Source organism: Rutilus rutilus (assembly GCF_951802725.1).
Source record: "Rutilus rutilus genome assembly, chromosome: 2".
NCBI lineage: Eukaryota > Metazoa > Chordata > Actinopteri > Cypriniformes > Leuciscidae > Rutilus > Rutilus rutilus.
Genome location: NC_140210.1, coordinates 27,794,772 through 27,815,796, shown reverse-complemented (window position 1 = coordinate 27,815,796; position 21,025 = coordinate 27,794,772). Strand labels below are relative to the sequence as shown.

Below are 21,025 nucleotides of genomic sequence, written 5' to 3'. Positions count from 1 at the left end.
AAAAAAAAAAAAAAATGGTGTAAAAGGTACTGTGGGATATACCAGATTTAGAACAGTAAAAATAATCATTTCTGAAATATACATGTAAAAGACCCTTACCAATACATATACAATGATGTTTTTGAAACTACGTATAGCGTGTGCATGATATCAGTGACACTCATAGAGGCACACATGCACAAAGTACAGACAGGTGTTTGCATGTGCCGACAATTATATCCTCAGACATGCACGTATATACAAATGCATACAAAATAAATAAATATGTGAGTGGAATGCTCTTGGTTCACGGTTTCCTTCAAAGCAGTCTTTGATTTACCCTATTACAGCATCTGCCTGGAGTATTTCTTCTGCGTTTGTGAACATCACAGGGCAGTTTGAGTGTAGCTGGAGGGGCTCGTACGAGCACAAGACTGTCCATCCTCCAAACTCTTTGGCTGGGGGGACATAAACACTGTGGTTTATCTGGAATCTTAACGGGACCGAAGCGTGTCACTGGACTATCCCATTTTGCCTTGGGTCAACCCAAGCTCTGGCCCCAGTAGTACTGCACTACCAGATTAGAGTTGTTTGGGGTGGTGAGGCAGCTCTAGGGTTCTGCTATCGGCTTCGCTCCACCACCCCGCTGAGGGCTAGATGGCCCCCTCACTGTGTCCTGTGTGGTTCGACTTGATGTGGGCGACGCAGTTCTGTGTCTGGTTGAACAGAGCGGTGGTTTCATCGGTCACTCCGTCGTGGAGCTCTGTCAAAGTCATTTCGATTTTGGTGTACTCGCTCTCTGAGGACTGTGGCGTCTTGTCAATACGTGATGCCATGACGGCGTTTTGATACTGTTGGCGTGTTACCTGTCAAAACACACGGGAAAGGGGGTTACAAAAAACATCTTACACTGCGTCCTCCTAACCACCAGATGGCGCAAACGCAGGATAAAAGGTATTTTTCCATGGTAATCAGAGCTTTTGTTCTCGCCAGCCATGACAACAAGCGTTTCTATTTTAGAAGCAGTTTCTATTTCTGCGACGTTGCAGCTGGAACAACAACATACAAACAATGACAATGATAATCTCAGTTACTGATTATGTGCTTTATTTAACGTTAAAAGGGTCTATATTTTGAATATCATTTCACATGACCTTCATAGCCACACTGAAGCAACAATAGATAGTTTACTTCAGATCTTGCAAATAAATGAAAGGATACATAAACATCTATTCAGACAAAGATGATGCTCTTCTGATTGGCTGTGATTTGTGATTCCTTTTTTCTCAGAGCTGTGGCACATCTGGTAATAGCCCCCCCACACATCAATCCCGGTAAATTACCGTAAAGATGCCAGGACGACTTTACCGGTAAATTCAAAAATGTGCTGTTCACACAAGCAACAGGGTTCTGGCTTTTTACCGGTAACAGACCATTCACACATCAGTTCCAAAATACCAGTAAACTCTGTGATGATGTAATTAACCGGAAGTTTATGCCTTGTTCCTGAAGAAAGCAAGTTTAGTTTCGGTCTCACTCCAATTTGAAGACATTTGTAAACTGGGTAAATGTGTAATCTGCGTCATAATTTTATGAATGGCTCAGAGCCACTGCTCTTTCAACGGCTTCTGATTGGCCCAAATCACTTTTTACGTGAGCGTGTTCACACAGCGTAAATACAAGTAATTGACAGGTAATGTTACATCTTCGTTTACTGGTAAATTACCGGAACCAATTTACCGGTATTTTTTAAAATGTCCTGTTCACACATGATCTGTTCCCGGTAATTTACCAGTAAAGACTGTATATGTGAAAGGGGCTGTTGACAGACAAATTGTTTGTTGCTGGAATATTACTGTATTGCTTCTGATTATGACGTGTTGATCAGTATGATCAGTGTTGGTGTTCTTTTTTTCAAAAATAAACTAAATCCTGCCTCTGTTTAACCATATTACCATGACTGGGCTGGCCATGTTTCCAATCCAACAAACATTTTCTGGTTCATGCGCCCGAGGTGTCGGTTCCAGAGCACACTCCTGTTGCATTTCCTGTTTCTCTCATGACAGCTTCAGTTCCAGGATGAGTCTTTTCCTCTTTCTTTAATGACAACACACTCTTAACCATATAAAGCCTCCTGTATCATATTTGATAAACAAATTTCTAAGGCCTCTAAATTATCAACATGATCAAAATGGTCTGATTTTATAAAGTAAGAATAAATGTTATATTATGAGTTATATTCAAAGATGAGCACTTACTAGACTGAAGCAACTTAGGTTTACTTGATTATCCATACATCATTTAAAACATTTAAAAAAAAATTTGTACATCTCTCACTCATCAGTGTCTTGCATTGCATTATATGTTTTGCCCCACATAATAAAAACTACTTCATAAAATATCATATAATCATCTTACTAAGGCATATTATTGGGAGATACTGACTACTAATATTTATATGCATTTTATGTAAAAAGTCTGTTATACTGTTATAAAGATCTTATTGATTCACATAACAATCTATCAGAAGCTTTTTTTAAAACATGCACCAAATTGCATATTTTCGCTAGCGCTCATAAAGATAATAAACGATATTCGCTTAAATACTGATTCAGGCAAATTATCAGTGCTGGTATTACTCGACCTCAGTGCTGCATTTGACACTGTCGATCACATACTTCTGGACAGGCTGGAAAACTGGGTGGGGCTTTCTGGGATAGTCCTAAAATGGTTCAGGTCATACTTAGGAGGGAGAGGTTATTATGTGAGTATAGGAGATCATAAGTCTGAGTGGACATCCATGACATGCGGAGTCCCTCAAGGCTCAATTCTTGTGCCACTCCTATTCAACCTGTATATGCTCCCAATGAGCCAAATAATGAGAAAGAGCCAAATTGCTTACCACAGCTATGCAGACACACAGATCTACTTAGCCCTATCGCCTAACGATTACAGCCCCATTGACTCCCTGTGCCAATGCATTGATGAAGTAAACAGTTGGATGTGTCAAAACTTTCTTCAGTTAAAGACAAAACTGAAGTCATTGCGTTTGGAAACAAAGATGAAGTTCTCAAGGTGAACGCATACCTTCACTCTAGGGGTCAAACAACTAAAAATCAAGTCAGGAATATTGGTGTGACTCTAGAGTCAGAGCTTAGTTTCAGTAGTCATGTTAAAGCAATAACTAAATCAGCATACTATCATCTGAAAAATATTGCAAGAATTAGATGCTTTGTTTCCAGTCAAGACTTAGAGAAACTTGTTCATGCTTTCATCACCAGCAGGGTGGATTATTGCAATGGACTCCTCACTGGCCTTCCCGAAAACACCATAAGACAGTTGCAGCTCATACAGAACGCTGCCGCCAGGATTCTGAGCAGAACCAGAAAATATGAACATATCACACCAGTCCTCAGGTCTTTACACTGGCTCCCAGTTACATTTAGGATTGATTTTAAAGTATTGTTACTGGTATATAAATCATTCAATGGCCTAGGACCTCAACACATTGCAGATATGCTCACTGAATATAAACCCAACAGATCACTCAGATTATTAGGATCATATCAGCTAGAAATACCAAGGGTTCTCTCTAAGCATGGTGAGTCCGCTTTTAGCTATTATGCCAGCCGCAGCTGGAACCAGCTTCCAGAGGAGATCAGATGTGCTCCTACTGTAGTCACATTCAAATCCAGACTCAAAACACATCTGTTTAGCTATGCATTTACTGAATGAGCACTGTGCCAATGCTCGTCCGACTGTTTGTACTGTATTTTATTTTATTTTTCTAAACTGTTTTAATTATTCTTATTTCTTTTAATTATTTTAATTTCTTCTATGTAAAGAACTTTGAATTGCCATTGTGTATGAAATGTGCTATATAAATAAACTTGCCTTGCCTTGCCTAAGGAATCACTGTGAAAACCTCTTTTATTGAGCTCGTTCCATGGCCACATCAGAGCCCATGTCAATGACCACCAAAGTCAGCTCATGTATCCATCTGCCACAGACACTAAACCAGTGCTCACGTATGTCGCAGACCCCTACTCAGAGCCAAATTCCACAACTGTCCCAGAGCCAACACCTAACTCCACATCTGCCATTAAGTCACAGCCAAAGATTGTAATTGAACAACAGTCTATGTTAGCCAATGAGCCATAGTCACAGTCTACCTCTGAACTACAGCCATTAGGCCATAGTCTGACACCCCAAGAGCCACAATGGCACCAAAAATGTGCAGTAGATGTCTTCTGAAGAATTAAATAGATTCTAAATATTTTGGGCATGTTGGTTATGTAATAAAAAAAACATGTTCATAAACTGCAAGTGAGTTGTCGTGTTTGTGCAGTTCTGTTTACCTTAATGTACTGTACGTCTGACACAGCTCTGACAGAATAGTCTGGCACATAGATCTGCAGGAAGGCATTGAGCTGGTTGTTACTGCTGCCCAGTGACGGTGTGATGGATTCAATCCGCTCGCTACGATTTAACGAGTCAGAATGGTTCAGTCCAAATGGCCGAGGAGGGGATTTGTTCTCTGCAGAGGAAAAAGGAAAGCATTGTGACTTCAATAATCAGGACAAACATAAACACGTAAAATCAAGAGCACGATAGGGAGGGGGGACACAATGTAAAACGTATCAGCCTTGCTCATTAATATTAATTATCTGACCTGATGTAGCAACAATGGCTCAACCAATGGCATGCTTTTTTTATCTGAATGACACACTTTACAAATCAATTAACATTTAAGTACACTAGCACTTTTTTAATAATTGATATGAATAAAAAAAAAAATGAATAAATGAATATTTTTACTCAATGATCTCTAAAGTATCACGTGACACTGAAAACTGGAGTAACGGGAGGAATGCATCACAGGGGGAAAAAACCTTTAAAAAAATTTCACAATATGAATACTTTTACTGTATATTTGATATAATAAATACAGCATTGGTGAGTAAAAGAGACTTCTTTGAAAAATTCTACAAGACTCCAAACTTTCAAACAGTAGTGTATGTTTATAGATGTTTATGGCTTTTTAGCACACTGAACCATTTAGTGAATAGACCTTCAAATCCAGCTTTATAGAGACAATAATTAGCACATGGTATATTATGAATTTATAATAGCTTGTAACAGCTTTTTAGAACTCAATAATTGCATTGCTAGTTATGAAGGGGGTGTTTCATGTATGTAAAAGGGTTGCCGCTGGCAAGAGTATGATAAAAAGCCTAAGAGCTTTCAAAGTGAAGACTGGCTTGTTTTTTAATTAAACACAGCTTATGTTTTCCACTTCATAAAGAGGGGGAATTTACAAGTGCACACACACAAACATATTGACTTTACTCACACACAAAATACTTGCTAACAGACACTCAAATGAGCACACTTCCACACTCCAGCACATATATTTATTCTTTCTTTCTTTGTTTCTCCTACACATAAACGCACATACAAATACACACACACACACACACACAGGTTTCCACAGTGGGGTGTGTTAATGCCACAATTTGGTTGGAATGTATGTAATCCGTGTTTGGATGTGCGAGTGGAGTGGGGGAGCCACCACGTCTTTAGTTCAAGGCTCCAATGCTGGCCTGAAGGGGCCCAACTCTGAACCCTACATGCTGGTAGTCAGCATGAGGTTTGTGAGAACCGGGAACAGTGTGTGTGTGGGTGACTATGTACAGAGGTGTGTGTGTGTGTGCGTATGGCCCTGCTGTCGCCCTTTACTCCAGGAGGCCTGCGAAGTAGAAATGTGTGGGAGGAATTCTGTGGGTTTACTGTAACATACGGTATGATTTACAGTAAGTAACAGACAGACTAATGTCTGACCTTGTCATTGTTTGATTAGTCATTTTGGTTTAACTACACCTGGAGATCCAGCAACAGACTCAGCCCTAATGACCACAAAGGTACGAGAAACTGCAGGGAAGAATAAAGAATAGGAGGAAAAGAAAAGCATCAAAAGAATGTGGGAAACAAAAAGGTGACTGAAAGGTATAGGAGCTATAGGAGTAAAGAAATCACTAAATACCACTTGTTTTAATCCACATTAGAAAATATTCTCCATTCCCACATAGCAAAGCACTTTTGGTATTACTGTAGGCCCATTTTCTCACCACCAGAGGTCACCTATGTTCTGTGATAGTCCCCTAACTAGTGGCACATGCGACACTTGGTTCAAATTTGGCATACTATTCAACCCCTATCAATTTCTGATGGATCTAACGATGTTAAAAAATATTTGAAAATAATTTTTAAAAAGAGTCAGTGGATACTTCCCCGCAAAGACTTTATATATTTATGTTCAGGTGGATCAATGAAATTTGTAATCTACGAAGTAGAAGAATATAACACTGGAAGAACTAGAATTAAAATCAGTAAAAAGTCACTAGTCACAGCAGGTCTACACTGCAGTTCTAAGTTGCTTGATAAGCTACAGTATATATATATTAAAGACCCACTGAAGAGCCTTGGAACTCGCAGCTTTGTATGATGATTTGACATAATTTCCACTGAAACAGGAAGCTAAGGCGGGACATATTGAATGGCCCCTCCCCCTTTTCAAATAGCCAATAGCGTTTAGTTTACCTCACAGACTGCAAGTAGTTCCATGGAAGCGAATCCAAGTGCTGATGATACATTGGATTCAGTAGTAGAGGATTCATTCATTTCATTCTTAAGCAACGTACAGTTGGAAAGCGGAATTAAACTTGAGCGTTTGAGCAACCGAACACACACATCTCCAACCCATATTGCTCCGTGACGTGTCAACAGTCGTTTTGGCCAGGTGGTATTTATAGCATAGGGGGCGGGAGTCGCGGGACGCTTTAGATTCTACAGAGCATTTGATTGGACAGAAGATGTGATGAGAAAATGAGAAGAAACAAAAATCTGTGATCCATTTTAGCGGAAAAGTTTTGAATGCTTATATGTCCTGAATGCGGATTTTGTCATTGTTTTGGACCACGCAAGCTTATTCATAACCTTAATGCTAACATATTCATACTAAAAGCAAAAAAAAAAAAAACATACATTTTGATTTCAGGGGGCATTTAAACTATAATACTTGGCAGTAGGGATGTAACAATATATCGTGTCACAATATATCGCAATACAAAAATGCAACAATATGTATCGTGGATAGTGACAATATGTATCGTGGATAGTGACAATATGTATCGTGGATAGTGACAATATGTATCGTGGATAGTTCACCCAAAATAAAAATTACCCTGTGAGAAAATATTTACGTTTTCAGAGTCAGTACTACATTAAACTACAATATATTATGGATAATAATGGGGGAATATTAGTGGGTCCTGATAATGCTTATGTTACCAGTAAAAAGTGGCCTAGATTATTTTAAATATATCTAGCCAGTGACAGAGTGCAAGCATATTCGTCTAAAATAATTCTGTATTTTCAGGTTCAGAATCATGAATATATTTATTCTGGTGTCACCATTGTCCAAGCCTATTCATTTACACCCACAATGTTATATCAAATTTAGCATTTAATCAACAGTACATTTTTTCTTAACCTTTTATTATATGTCTTGGAGTATCGCAATAATATCGTATCGTGAGTTCAGTATCGTGATATGTATCGAATCGTGAAATTAGGGTATCGTTACACCCCTACTTGGCAGTATAATGATCAAAATAAAATAAAATTTCTATTCATCCATCCATTTTCCAAACCGCTCGTCTTATGCATGATTGCTATAATAACAATAATAATAAATGTTATTATTTATTGACCATTAGAGTCTTTTATCATTTGTATTTATATACTAATGAATGCTGAACACTGATAGCTGCACAAATAGTCTACTGTGGAATACACAATATCTCAGTTGTTTAACAGATTTCTTCTGAGTGCAAAACAAATGATAGTCTCAAATTCTCTTGCCATTCTAAATGCCATGTGACCTCTGGAACAAAGCTTCTGTGACATGGTGTTATTTTCTGATAGTGTATGCAAGAATACAATAATGCCTGGCTGGGATTAGTGCATCATAGTACCAAATCATAGTACATTGAAAACAGTATGTCAAATGTGCCAGAATGAGGCTCCGCTTCCTGTGGATCTTCAAAGTATGTATCCGTGCATATACTTTTTGGGCTAATGCTGCCCACAACTGCTTGCACTGTTGCAGGGTTCGTGGGTGTATCCTGTGGTATCGACTGAATTTTGAATTGCAGTATTATTATTTTTTTAAACCAGCATAAAACATCTAATGTAAAGTGTGTCATTTTTCTAAAATATTTAGGCCTACACTTAAGATTTATGTATTTAAATTGCATTGTTTTACAGTTTTAACATTTACAAACTAACATACCTAATGTGTCATACTTGAGTTAAACAGGCTAGAAACAAGCAAGATTTCTGCACTCCAAAAAAAATCATGGAATAGTTTATTGTCCTTTTGAAAATTCTATTAGATTTTATTTCAATAATCATATTTTCAAAAAAGCATTTATTCAAATGGCTTAGAGTAAGCACAAATCTTTTCATTGTGAAAACAATTACATTTATTCAGTTAAAAAGTATAAATATGTCTAGCTATGGAACAAGTAAGATTCAATTAATTAAATGTATGATTTAAAAAAAAGGTCTTATTGATGATAAATATATAAACCTGGTAAAGACATTCAGTTTATTAGTACTATTACAGAAATCCTACCTGTTTCTTACGTTTTATGTATGACAGACAAATATGCATCATATTAAGTTTATTAGTTTATGTTAAAACTGTAATCCAAATCTAAGAAAAGTTGAAATTCAAACACATAAACCTTAAATACCAGTAAGTACAGCGCACATAGCATATAGGTTACTTTTCGTACTTTGTAGAAATACCGTATGCAAATGAATGTATTATTTGTATTTACCTGGAGAAGCGGTGAGAGCCATGATCCCATACGAGGAGAAAGCTCCAGCTTCAAACTTCATTCCCTCCTTCCCTGCCTCCACTTCCACCTTCCCCTTAGAGAACAGATCACATTGAAGGCCAGACTTTCAATACAGCTAAGATTTATACATTTTTTTAATTAACTTTAAGTGGATAGTTTTACAACTAATGGAGTTTTGTGCAAAATAAGGCTTTCAGTATTTCTTTTAGAAGCATGTCTGTCTTTAACTATCCTCACTGAACTAAACATTCATCTTTTACGTAGGTACCCTAGTTCTTTCATACTGGGCGTGTTAAATACTTGCGAAAATCCCAGCTTGTTCTAGGCTAATAACCTCAATCCTTTCTCTCCATGCCCTCCACGGCCCTGGACCAAACAACCAAGCTGACCTGCAGAATGAGGATGAAATAGTCCACGGGCTTGTTGCGGTGGAAAAGGTAATGCTCGATGGCCTTCTTATTCTTCTCGTTATATTTGACCTCCTGGATGACGTTTGGGTGCTTGAGAAGACGCAGAAGGATCTTTTCAGACATCTGGCTGGGACTGAATAACTCAACTTCTGTAAGGCAAAAGAAGACATGACATCATCTTCCTGTTCCTGTGGGTTTTTCACAATTGAAATTGTTACCTCAGAGCCATTCTAAACCATGGTGAAAGGTAATATTGCATTTATTAGGTTTCAAAACGTCACACGGTATATTAGTAAACCCTGGGTAAATGATGCTCTAACATTATTTTTTTGGACGAACACAGCTTGTAGCAGGCAAATACTCTGTTTTAATAACTGCTTATCCATCGGTGACACTGTTCTGACTGTTTAAAACTGAAACATACAAAAGCAAAAACTAATTTTCATTCCTGTAAACACCGTCAGCTTTCAACATTTTATTGTTCTCTCAAAAGCTGAAACTTAACAGAGTGTGAAAGTTTCTGTGACTACAAAGTTTATGAATAAGCAATGTTGTATTATGATGGTTGTCTGTTGCTAAATAACTCACTGTAACATTGTTCTGTTTACAGTATATGTGTCACCTGGCAGCTGATCGCTCCTTGTCCAGCGAACGCTAATAGCATTGTATTTGTTAATCAATGATTAGCGTAAGCCACAAAGGGGAACGTTTTTACCAAATCCTGGAATTAGGTTTAAAGGGGAATACCACTCAGAATGGTTTGTCTCTATTATACACAAACACCCTTGGGACCAGCAGCTTGATGGATAGTAACGCAAAGGGGTAATGACTTGTGCCAAATGCCTGAAGATTTCTAGAAGAATGCAAGAATCAGCAATGCAGGCTGCATTTATTTGATCAAATATTACAGTAAAACAACTTTAAATAATTGTTTTCTATTTAAGCATATTTTAAAAAGTAGTTTATTCCTGTGATGCAAAGCTGAATATTCAGCAGCCATTAATATAGCCTTCAGTGTCACATGATCCTTCAGAAATCATAATGATATGCTGATGTGCAGCTCAAGAAACATTGATTTTTATTATCAATGTTGAAAACAGTCATGCTGCTTAATAATTTTTTCTGGAAACTGTGATATATTTTTTCAGGATTCATTGATGAATACAAAGTTGAAAAGAACAGCATTTATTTGAATGTTGAATTTATCTTATAAATGTCTTTAGTGTAATTATTTTAATGCATTGTATGTATTCTTACTGAACAAAAGTAACATTTTCTTTAAAAAAAAAAAAAAAAAAAAAAAAAAGTTACTGACCTCAAACTTTTAAACAGTATTGTAAATGGCTACTAAAAAACAGCTTACAGAAAACAAATTACAGTTTCAGGCAGACACTGGTTTGTTGCAATAGTAGAGGTAATGTCTTAATATCTATTTCAAATAAATGCTATTCTTTTCAACTTTCTATTCATAAAAGAATCCTGAAAAAAAATGTTTCATGGTTTCCACATAAATATTAAGCAAAACAACCGTATTCAACATTAATAATAATAAGAAATGTTTCTTAACACCAAATCAGCATATTAGAATGATTTCTGAAGGATCATGTGACCGTGAAGACTGGAGAAATAGCTGCTTAAAAATCTATTTTGCCATCAGAGGAATAAATAACATTTCGCAATATGTTAAAATTTAAAAACAATTATTTTAATTGTATTAATAATATTTACAATATTACTGTTTTAATGTATATTTTGTCACATAAATGCAGCTTTGGAAAGCATAAGAGACCCCAACTTTTTGAAAAGCACTGTATGTTATGTATCTAATATGAGATTTCATGTTTAATCAAATTGCTTCCCACAGTCTGGGTTTAAAACAAACATCTGTCAATGCAGTACAGCAACAAAAACGTTAACAATCACAAAAATCCTACTCTGGCTTATACACCAAATATTTTTCCTTTCTTGGAGAAACACAAAAAAGTAACAAACAAAAAGTAAGACAGAAAGAGTGAGAAAAGATGTTTTCTCTTAGCTGCTTGCAAGGTTTTTAAGGTGCAGGAAGTCATTCTTCTATACACTAACCCAAACAAGCTGCTTCGTTTTAAAAGACATCATGGCATGACTTTCACCAAAACCAGAGGCAAATCTCCTCCCCTGTGTGAGCACCCTAACCATACTACAGTCACAGGACACACTGGGGTAAATCAAGCAGCAATGCAGTGCACTTGCCTGTTGCTAGGAAACGCAGAGTAGCCAGTAGAAGCTGAGGTGATATTTTAACCTTCATTTCATTGTCCATGTGCTTGAAAGCCGAGAAATCCTGCTTCCTCTCTCGATGGGCGATTTTCTTTTTTGTTTTGTTGTCGGCTGTCAGAAAAAATAGGATGACAGAGGAAGAACATTTTTTAATTAAATTCTTGAATGATGTGTAAAACATCTTGCCTCATATGTTTGTGAAAATATTTGCAATGACACCTAAAAAGGTTTTTGGGTAACACTTTACAACAAGGTTCCATTTTTTTACATTAGTTTACCCCATTGGTTGACCTGAACTAACAATGAAAAATACTCTAAAGCCTTTGTTAATCATAATTAATGTTAATTTAAACATTTACTAATACATTGTTAAAATCTAAATTTGTATCTGTTAATATTATTTAATGGACCTGAGCTGACATGAACTAACAATTAACAGTTTTATTTTTAATAACTAATGTTAACAAAGATTAATAAATACTGTTGTTAGTTAATGTTAATGCATAAACTGTAACACTGATCCAAAGAAGACGAAGATGTTTAGGAAATAAAACAAGATTTATTAAATAACTCAGAATAGGTAGGCAAATAACGATCCAAACTACGCGAGACGGTGTGCTACGCACAAACAATACCGGACAATGATTAATACAAACAGAAGAACTTAAATAGACAGAGATAATGAACTAAATAAGCAGCTGTGATAATTGAGTTAGTGTCCATGGAAACAGATGAGTGGCGGGAAACTGAACATATGACTGAAAATAACAAGGATTGAACTATGACAGTACGTCCCCTGTCGGAAGGCGACCTCACGCCAAAACAGATGCGGTGAGGGAGGAAAGGTGGGGGCTCGGGGGGTGGTCGAGGAGCCGATGAAGGGCTGATGAGAGGATATGGCGGAAGGCTGGTGAAAGCAGGCAGGATAGACCAAGGAGTTGATGATGGAGGAAGAAGCCAAGGAGGAGATGATGGACAGAGTAGCCGGATGGTGATGACCCAAAGCTCAGCCAAGACGATAGCCCACGGCGGAGTCAATGGAGGGAGGAGCCAAGATGTTGACGTGGCCGACGACATCCGCGGGACGACCAACGGAGACAGAGCCGATGTTAGGGGATCCCAGGGCTCTCCTACAGAAAGCTGATGGACCTAAGCGACGCAGCTAATGCTGGAGACCAAAGCAGAGCTCCAGCGGGCTCCGCCCTTCCTCCGGCTCCACCTGGGTCCTCGGATGCTCCGGTTTCACCTCGAACGATCGTTGCCGCAACTCTGCTTTGGTCTCCAGCATTAGCTGCGGCAACGATCGTTCGAGGTGAAACCGGAGCATCCGAGGACCCAGCTGGAGCCGGAGGAAGGGCGGAGCCCGCTGGAGCCAAAGGGGTAAAGAGCCGGAGCGCCACAAATTGATCGTAAGTCCACAGCGCAGGCTGACCGAGGTGGAGCCGGAGGGATGAGGGAGCCTGGTGAAGCCACAAGGCCAAGGATCTCAGGTGGAGATGAGGGTGGGAGGAGCCAAGGCGTCGCTGACTGGTCGACGGGCAGAGGCGGAGCAGAGGGATCAGTGGCCGGAAGCAAAGCCGATGGATCCTAACCCACAAGGCGTCACAGGGGAAGGTGAAGGGTTGCAGGAAACCAGCTGAGGCAGGGCTTAAGGACTGGCTGAGATCTACAGTGGAGGTGAGAGAGGGAGGCTGGGTGGGTGGGATCATTGGTAAATCCGTGTTTTTGCTGTGTTATGATACTGTGATGATAGTTCTGATGATGAAAGGACAGGGTGGTAAGCACCGCTTCAAAGTCCCAATCAATTAACCAGTCTCCTGTGTCAAGCTCCACCAGGACTGCTACCTGGACGATGTTTGGTGGCTCACACCCCTGGTCAGACATATGCTGGGGCTTTGGCTCCGGAATGTCATTAGGCGCTGTCGTCACAGGCTCAGTGTTTGCGGCAGGAGGAAGCTCTCCATCTGCGGGGGACTCTGGCGTTGTCGTCTCCGTGGTTAGGGGTGGTGGTGGGCTGGGCTCTGGGTCTGGCTGTGGTCTGGATCAGGGGTAGGTGCTCTCCAGACACCGGATGATGGCTTCCTTCCAATTAAGTCCCGTGGTGTCTGGGAGGTCTACAGGATAGTAGTAGTTTGCCCCGACCCAGAAGAGAGACTTTAACGTCTCATCATTGAAGGCAGTATTTAAAGCGAGCTGACAGAACTGAAGCGAAAAGTCCATTAGAGGAAGCCCTTTTCGGGCTAGGGCAGCAGATTCCGCTGCATAATCCATTCTTGCGTCCAGTATTCTGTAATGCTGATCCGAAGACGACAAAGAGTATTAGGAAATAAAACAAGATTTATTAAATGACTCAGAATAGGCAGGCAAATAACAATCCAAACAATGCGAAACAATGAACTCAATAAGAAGCTGTGATAATTGAGTAAGTGTCCATGGAAACAGATGAGTGGCGGGAAACTGAACAAAGGAACACATGTGACTGAAAATAACAAACGAAAAGCCCATGAAAATTAAACTAAGATCAAAATAGCATCCAAACAGAACAGAACTGTGACATAAACTAAAGTTAACTAATGGACCTCATTGTAAAACCATTCACCATTAAATCCCATGTGACATGATGAAATGGCCGCCAGGTACACTTTGATCATAGAGAAGGCCTTCCCTTTATCTAGTCTCTCCTGAATGAGGAAATAATGTCAGGTACTGAGGAAAGGAATGGTATCCTTTGTCTTTCCTGACACCATGCTTCAAATTTTCACCACTTCACCTTATATAGAGATCTGGTGGATTGCGCGCCAGCATTCTGGATGGTAAAAATCACATTCTGGGGCAGGCCTAGAGCATTCAGATTAAACCTCTAACAGGCCAGACCCAGAAATTTCACCTCTGCGGATGTAGATGAAAAATCATCTCCTCTGCCCATGGCCTCCATGGCTATAATGGAGCTATTAAGAGCACTCTCTCCCTCTGCGACCTGATTCTGGACAGAGTGGGGAGGATGGGGTTTATAGGTGGGAAAGCATTTAACAGGGTCTCTTGCCAAGGATGTGCTGATGCATCCATCTGTCTGATCTGACTAAACATGACAGCCTTTTATTTGCAGGAGAAAGTGTTTAAGAGCCAAAAATATTGCCAGGAACTCCAGACAATGTGTATGTATTAGTTTGACTGGTTCTGTCCATACTTCACTCCCTCCATGATCGCTCCACAGCCCTGTGAGGACACGTCTGTAGTGTCCACCTTGCAGTCTGAAATCACTCCCAATAGCCGCTTTCCGACCGGAGGAACCTTTTCACAGTTCCTAGAACTATTGGCTAAAGTACCCGGATTTTGGCGTGTTCGCACCGCAGGAACTAGGAACGATTTTAGTTCTAGGAACTCCATTTGGAGGAATTAATTTAGGTACTACTTCAGAGTAGGGTCTAAACCAGCACTATAGGAACTACCCGTGACGTTAGTGTACGCTGATTGACCGAACGAACGCGGAGCACCAGCACCCGCCATTTTTAAAACAGCTAGAATGTAAACACACAGATTATAGCCTATATATTTACTCCAGAAACTAGATACAAACATGGAAAACAGTGATAGATGGGTCTCTAAACCTTTATGCTGAAGAGAAAATCCAACGCAACTTTGAGGGGACCAAGCCAAACATGATTATGTTTATCTGCCCAGCTAGCAACACTGGACATCAACCACACGGCATAGACTAATAACCTTTTTTTCATATACAGTCTACTTTCTATAACAGTTCTATCTAATAACATGTTAAACAGTACTGTTAGACAGATCGCTAACTAATAAACAGTAAACACAGAGAATGCGAGCATTGTTTGCTCTGGCGTTCTCAGCGCCGCCAAAATAAAGGTCTGTCGCGCCGTCAAAATAAAAGTCGTCGTGCTTGCGTCACTCCCTTACCCCTCCTACCAGTTCCTATGGCCACTTGGCCAGTGCGAACGCAAACAGCAAAACCGAGTTTGGGGGAGAGTAGTTCATAGAACTCTTTAGAAGTGGACAGTTCCTATAACTAAGTTCCTGTAACTACTTGGTCAGAAAGCGGCTAATGACAACCCCTCCCTCAAGAATTATTTGTCTCGCCAAATGAGCAGAGCACTAAGAGAGTGGGTTGAGACACGCACCTTCTTGTGCAGACATATGGAGGAATTTAATTCCAGAGAAAAGGTCCATTTCTGACAATCTCTCATGAAATGAGCAACAACCCCAAAAGCCCTACTGCCATGACTGAAGCCATGAGTCCCAGTCATATCATACAAAGCCGAAAAGAGATTGTCTAACCCAGGCAAAACTGATTCACACAGTTCCATAAACTCTCCCTTCTCTGCTCCGAGAGGGTTGCCCAGTAAGTTATTGAGTTCAGGTCCAAACCAAGAAATACCAGTAATTGTGTTGGGGTTAATAAGCTCTTCCTCTGGTACACTACGAACCCCAAAGAATTCAAATGTATTAATACTTCCCATATATACACCCCCGCCATCTCCCTTGATCTGGCACAGATTAACCAGTTGAAATGCTGATATCCTTATGCCCTATATAGTCTCAATGGTGGCCATGCCACTTCCACACATTTTGTGAAAATGCAGGGTGCTAGAGAAAGGCCAAACGGGAGAACCCTGAACTCATACGTTGGGCCTTTGAACGCAAACTTAAGAAATTGTCTGTGCTGGGGATGTGAAATATGCATCCTTTAGATCGATCAAGGTAAACCAGTCTTCCCTCTGAACATTTTTGTGTCAGCATTGTGAACATCTGAGGTCCAGAATAGGGTGTATGCCTCCCCATTTCTTTGGAATAAGAAAATACTGACTGAAGAATTCCTTCTTTGATTCCTCTGCCAGTATCACCTGAATTGCTTCTTTGAGAAGGAGAGAATTTATTTCCTGTCTCAAAATGTTTGCATTCTTTCCCTGCACTTTTGACTGTCTTATCATTACATTTCACACAGAGATTCCGGAAAATACACGGATAAAGTGACCCGGGATTTGACCCGGGTTCATTTGATTTTGGTTCATTCACACTGCCAGTGATTTGCCGGAATCAGAGAGTGCGTTCACACACAACCCGTAAAAATCCTGTAAAGACACGTGACATCGACGTGACATGTAATGTCTCAGCAGCGTCTTCAGTTTGCTTATGAGCTGCGATTTCTCTCTCGAGAAACCACGCTTGTGCATTTTTTTCTCTGATTCGATCATAAACTTGCGCATTACGTACCGTTTCACAGCTGGCGAGCGATCCCGGCTTCAGCGTCATCACTACGACATGGCATTATTACGGCTTTTGTTCACACAGCGCGCGTTACGGAACTTAACACGGCAATGTTACTAGGTCCCCAACCCGGCATTGATCCCGGCATCAATCCCGGGTCATGTTTGCGTTCACACAGAAGGCGTTCTGGCAATTTGCCGGCAATTTCCCGGGTTCAAAGCGCTGTGTGAAAGGGGCTATTGAGAAATCCAGGGGTTTTCTCTCAAATTGCAGCCTGTATCCCCTTTGGATTCTGCTTAATAACCACTTGAAGTCTGTGCAAGCAAGTGCGACTTGCTTTCTACCAGTGCTGTGGGTGGCGTTCTGACCAATACAGTTTCTACAGGGTGCTTGTGTATAACAGTATTGTGATGAAAACAAATCGCTCTTCATGAGGTTTTGTACGATAAAATTGTCTGAATTTAGAAAGGGGAAAATACAAGAGGCCACACTGTGTTTTTGTGTGTAAACTGCTTTATTTGATTCGACACCACAGGGGAAACGAGTGTGTGAAAGTACTTCTTGACATTCTGTACTCGACCCCAGGGTATATGCTGTTGTTGGTGAGTACTTTTGTTTCACACCACTGTTCTCCGGGGGATTTGTGGAGACAGCAAGAAAAAGATTTGGGTTTGTGAAACCGCCTGTTTCTTCCTTCTGCCACTCACAGCTGAGGTGGGTGGGGGCCTGGCCTTTGCCACCTGATCAAAGGACTTTCGTTGCCAGGAGGAAGGTTGTTTATCCTGTTCATACAGAACCCCCTCGCCTTCTCAAAATCAATGCTTAGAACTGATCAGATCTTTGAGGTGGCTTAGGGGTGACGGTGGATAATCCGAATGCCGATGGGGGATCCAGATGGCCTGTCAACGAGGCCTTCATTGGCGACATGTGAGACCAGCCCATTTCCTGCACTCCCCCATGTCTAGCAAGGAAAAGCCATACACTGGGACACTGGATAACAGTGGTCTTTCCCAGTATTTCGGCCATGCAATTCTGGAAAGGTGGAAGTGTCTGATGAACTGTCAAGGTGGTAGGAAGTAGGAAATTATTGTCTTGCCTTCAGCATTTCAACCAGTTCACCACCCGACGGCAAGCCTCGTGCAGAGTTACACACCCTGCTGCCATCTGCTGTTCGTCTACCCCTGTAAGATAACCCGGGGACTCTGTTTGAGGAACAAACAGATATTCCAAGTCAGCGATGGAAATGGAATCGTCGTCCGGTAAGACCATCAGGAATGGTTCGATGTCCATTTGAAAGCGACCGGTTCCCCAAGCACATCCGAAGGAGTAAGCTGGTCAGCCTAACTTGTTATCGACATAGGAGATTCCGTGTCCTCCGGAGATGCCGTGCTGTCTCTCCCCTGTAAGGGATTGCAAGACACGTCATGTACACCAGTCTCCAGCGCAGCACTCCAGGTGAAAGTTTACTGCACTGCTTACAGGAGATTGGTGTATCACACTGCTTGGGCATGCCCTAGGCTCAGACACGCCGGGCATACCACATGCGGATCCCTAGTTGCAATAGTTGTGAATTCACATTCCCTAGGACAAGTGTGTGAAGGTTCTCTGGACTTGTTAGGCTTCATAGAAGAAGCCATGTTCAAGTAGTAAGTTAACTTTTTGTCTATTATATATGCTTGGTTAAGCAGTTCACTACACTTCTTTTTTTATTTGGCCTGACGCTCTAATGACAAGTGGTAGCTTGTATTTTGGACAGTTTAGTCTTGTCAAACTAACACTAAGTGTACTGAAAAAAAGGGCTTGTAGCTTGTATGCCACGAGTAAAGAGAGGTAGGATGCAATTTTGAGACAGCACTGCTGTTTATATAGGATGGGGTGTGCTTCCTGGGAGGTGTGATTGCGTAGGGCTTAACGGATGGCCATGCAAGAGCCTTTCCCATAGTGAGATGTCAAACGCGTCGAACGATAGAGAACTAATGTTAACTAATTAAACCTTGTTGTAAAGTGTTATCATGAAAGGTAAAGGTTTTTGTAATGTCATGCTATTGAAATTTACATACTACATTAAACTAGTACATTAAAAATGCTAGTATTGTATAACTATTTCATATGACATTAGATACAGGACAAAATCCACATTTCTCCATGACACTGTCATTTTACAGAATTTTACAATGTACTATTTAAACTGCTCTTTGTAAAAACATGCAAAAGTACATGATATTCATAGCACATACTATATAAGTCTGTCTCATCCAAGATTTCAGACTTGATGATTTCTTCAATGACATCCTCCAGGGTGATAATGCCAAGAACTTCGTAGAAGGGGTCGCCTTCTCCTTCGTTGTTAACCCGCTGGACTATTGCCAGGTGAGATTTACCTAGAAAATAATACATTTGTTTAGAGGTTGATTAAGACGCACACCAATCTTATTTTAAAGTTTAAGCTGTTTGCATATAAAGGAATGTTTAATGTGTTTTCAAACTGTATCAAAATGTAATCAAGCTTAAAGTTATAGTTCACTCAAAATGAAAATTCTGCCATCATTTACTCTTAGGAGTAAATATGACTATTTTCGCTTTAGAATAAAAAAATAAGATATTTTAAGTCATTTTTCAACAGTTTTTGTCCATAGATCGAAAGTCAATGGGGTCCAAACCATATGAAAAAGTTAATGCTGAAGAAAGTCAAACACCTCTAGGCTAGAGATGTGTAGGTTTGGAATGACATGCATGTGTGTAAATAATGTCAGAATTTTCCTTTCTGACCACACGCACATATCCTACAATGTACAACTGCTGTTGGCAGGCTGATAATGGTATTAGCATAAAAATGTTTGGCAACGGCAATAATCCTATAGTGGTTTCTACACCAAATCTTAACAAATTATCCAACATATGTACTGTACCTGTACAACCAACACTCTAGAGTATATCAGAGCGTCTATGGCAAGAAGCCACACTCTCTCCCTCTGCAAAGTTCAAAAGTCTGACCCTGTTTCCCAAAACACCTAAATGTTTTGTCTTTGATATTGAAGGTCTAGAGGTCTAGAGTAACTGGGTTCAGTCTCAAAATACGGTGTATTGTGTCTTTGAACAAAAGTAGTCCAGTCTTGGTGAGATATCTCCACTGGAGTGGACAAACATGTCATAAGCATGTTTTTTTGTGCTGTCTAAAAAAACTTTTAAAGAAAGATTGAATGAGCTCCTGCTTCTGATAATTGGTGTTTATTTCAACTAAATAAAAACTGAAACCCTGTAAAAGGACAAGGGTGAAACTTTCAAGTTTCTCCTGAAGCTTTAATACATATCCCAAAGACAAAAGTGAAAACCTCTTTTTGTTTATTCTATCAGGAAAAACACCAAACAAATTCTTTGCCTTTTCTCAGCTTGTGAACTTTTAGAAGGAATTTTCCAGAGGGCCAGGCTAATATTAGACCTGAAATGAAGTTTCCATTCCACTTGGGCAATATTCTCACCAAAGCGACTGCTGGGTGATCTGATCTGTCTCAGAGCTGGTCGTTTATATGCAGATGGCCATTTGCTGAAATACTAGGAAGCCTGGGACGCACTTGTGGCAAACCCCATGACAACACACAAATAATGATTGGCTATAAATCTCTGCTTAAGGAGTGTGGCCTTAACTTGAGTGTGTGTACCTTATTTTCCTTATTTTGCCACTGCAAGGACTTCAATTAACCTAAGGCATGTAGCTTGATTCCCTAAACATCCAGGAATATGTTGGAACTAGTGTACTTTATGTTTGCAAATTGCAATCCTATGAGTTATTTTTTATATCACCAAATTTTGGAGTAAATGAAAATATTAAAAAAAATAACTGAACTGTCTTATTATCTAATGTAATTTAATTATAAATTGCATTCTCATTATTAATACTCAAAGGTCACTTAGACCGATGATCTGATCTAGAATCCTTGTCCGAACCCATCTGCACAACACTATAAACTAAATCTCATTTAAGGTAAGATAAACCTTGTCAGTCAAATGACTAAACCTCAAAAAGTTGCACTAGTTATAAAGGGTGATTCTGTGATATGTGACAATGAAGTAACTTGATGACAAAGGTCACCAGTGTTACCACAGAAAACAACTCCACAAGATAGTATTTAAATAATATCAGTCAATCCTTTATATGCAAGTGGAAATGAATCACCCTTAAAGAGAGGACGTAAGAGCAAGGGTCAAGGGGTAGTAGAA

General features: G+C 39.9%; 1 protein-coding gene across 1 annotated transcript in view; it reads right to left on the bottom strand.

The window, feature by feature from the left end:
• The window catches only part of cnnm2b (cyclin and CBS domain divalent metal cation transport mediator 2b), a 45,042-nt gene continuing 24,017 nt past the window's right edge, over nucleotides 1–21,025 (bottom strand). Inside the window, exons 2-7 of the mRNA XM_084402833.1 lie at nucleotides 19,045–19,188; nucleotides 11,549–11,686; nucleotides 9,296–9,465; nucleotides 8,886–8,979; nucleotides 4,338–4,516; nucleotides 1–845 (exon numbers count right to left, since the gene is read on the bottom strand). Coding sequence (XP_084258959.1) covers nucleotides 633–845; nucleotides 4,338–4,516; nucleotides 8,886–8,979; nucleotides 9,296–9,465; nucleotides 11,549–11,686; nucleotides 19,045–19,188 — 938 coding nt within the window. The 3' untranslated portion in view covers nucleotides 1–632. The remainder of the gene's footprint in view (nucleotides 846–4,337; nucleotides 4,517–8,885; nucleotides 8,980–9,295; nucleotides 9,466–11,548; nucleotides 11,687–19,044; nucleotides 19,189–21,025) is intronic.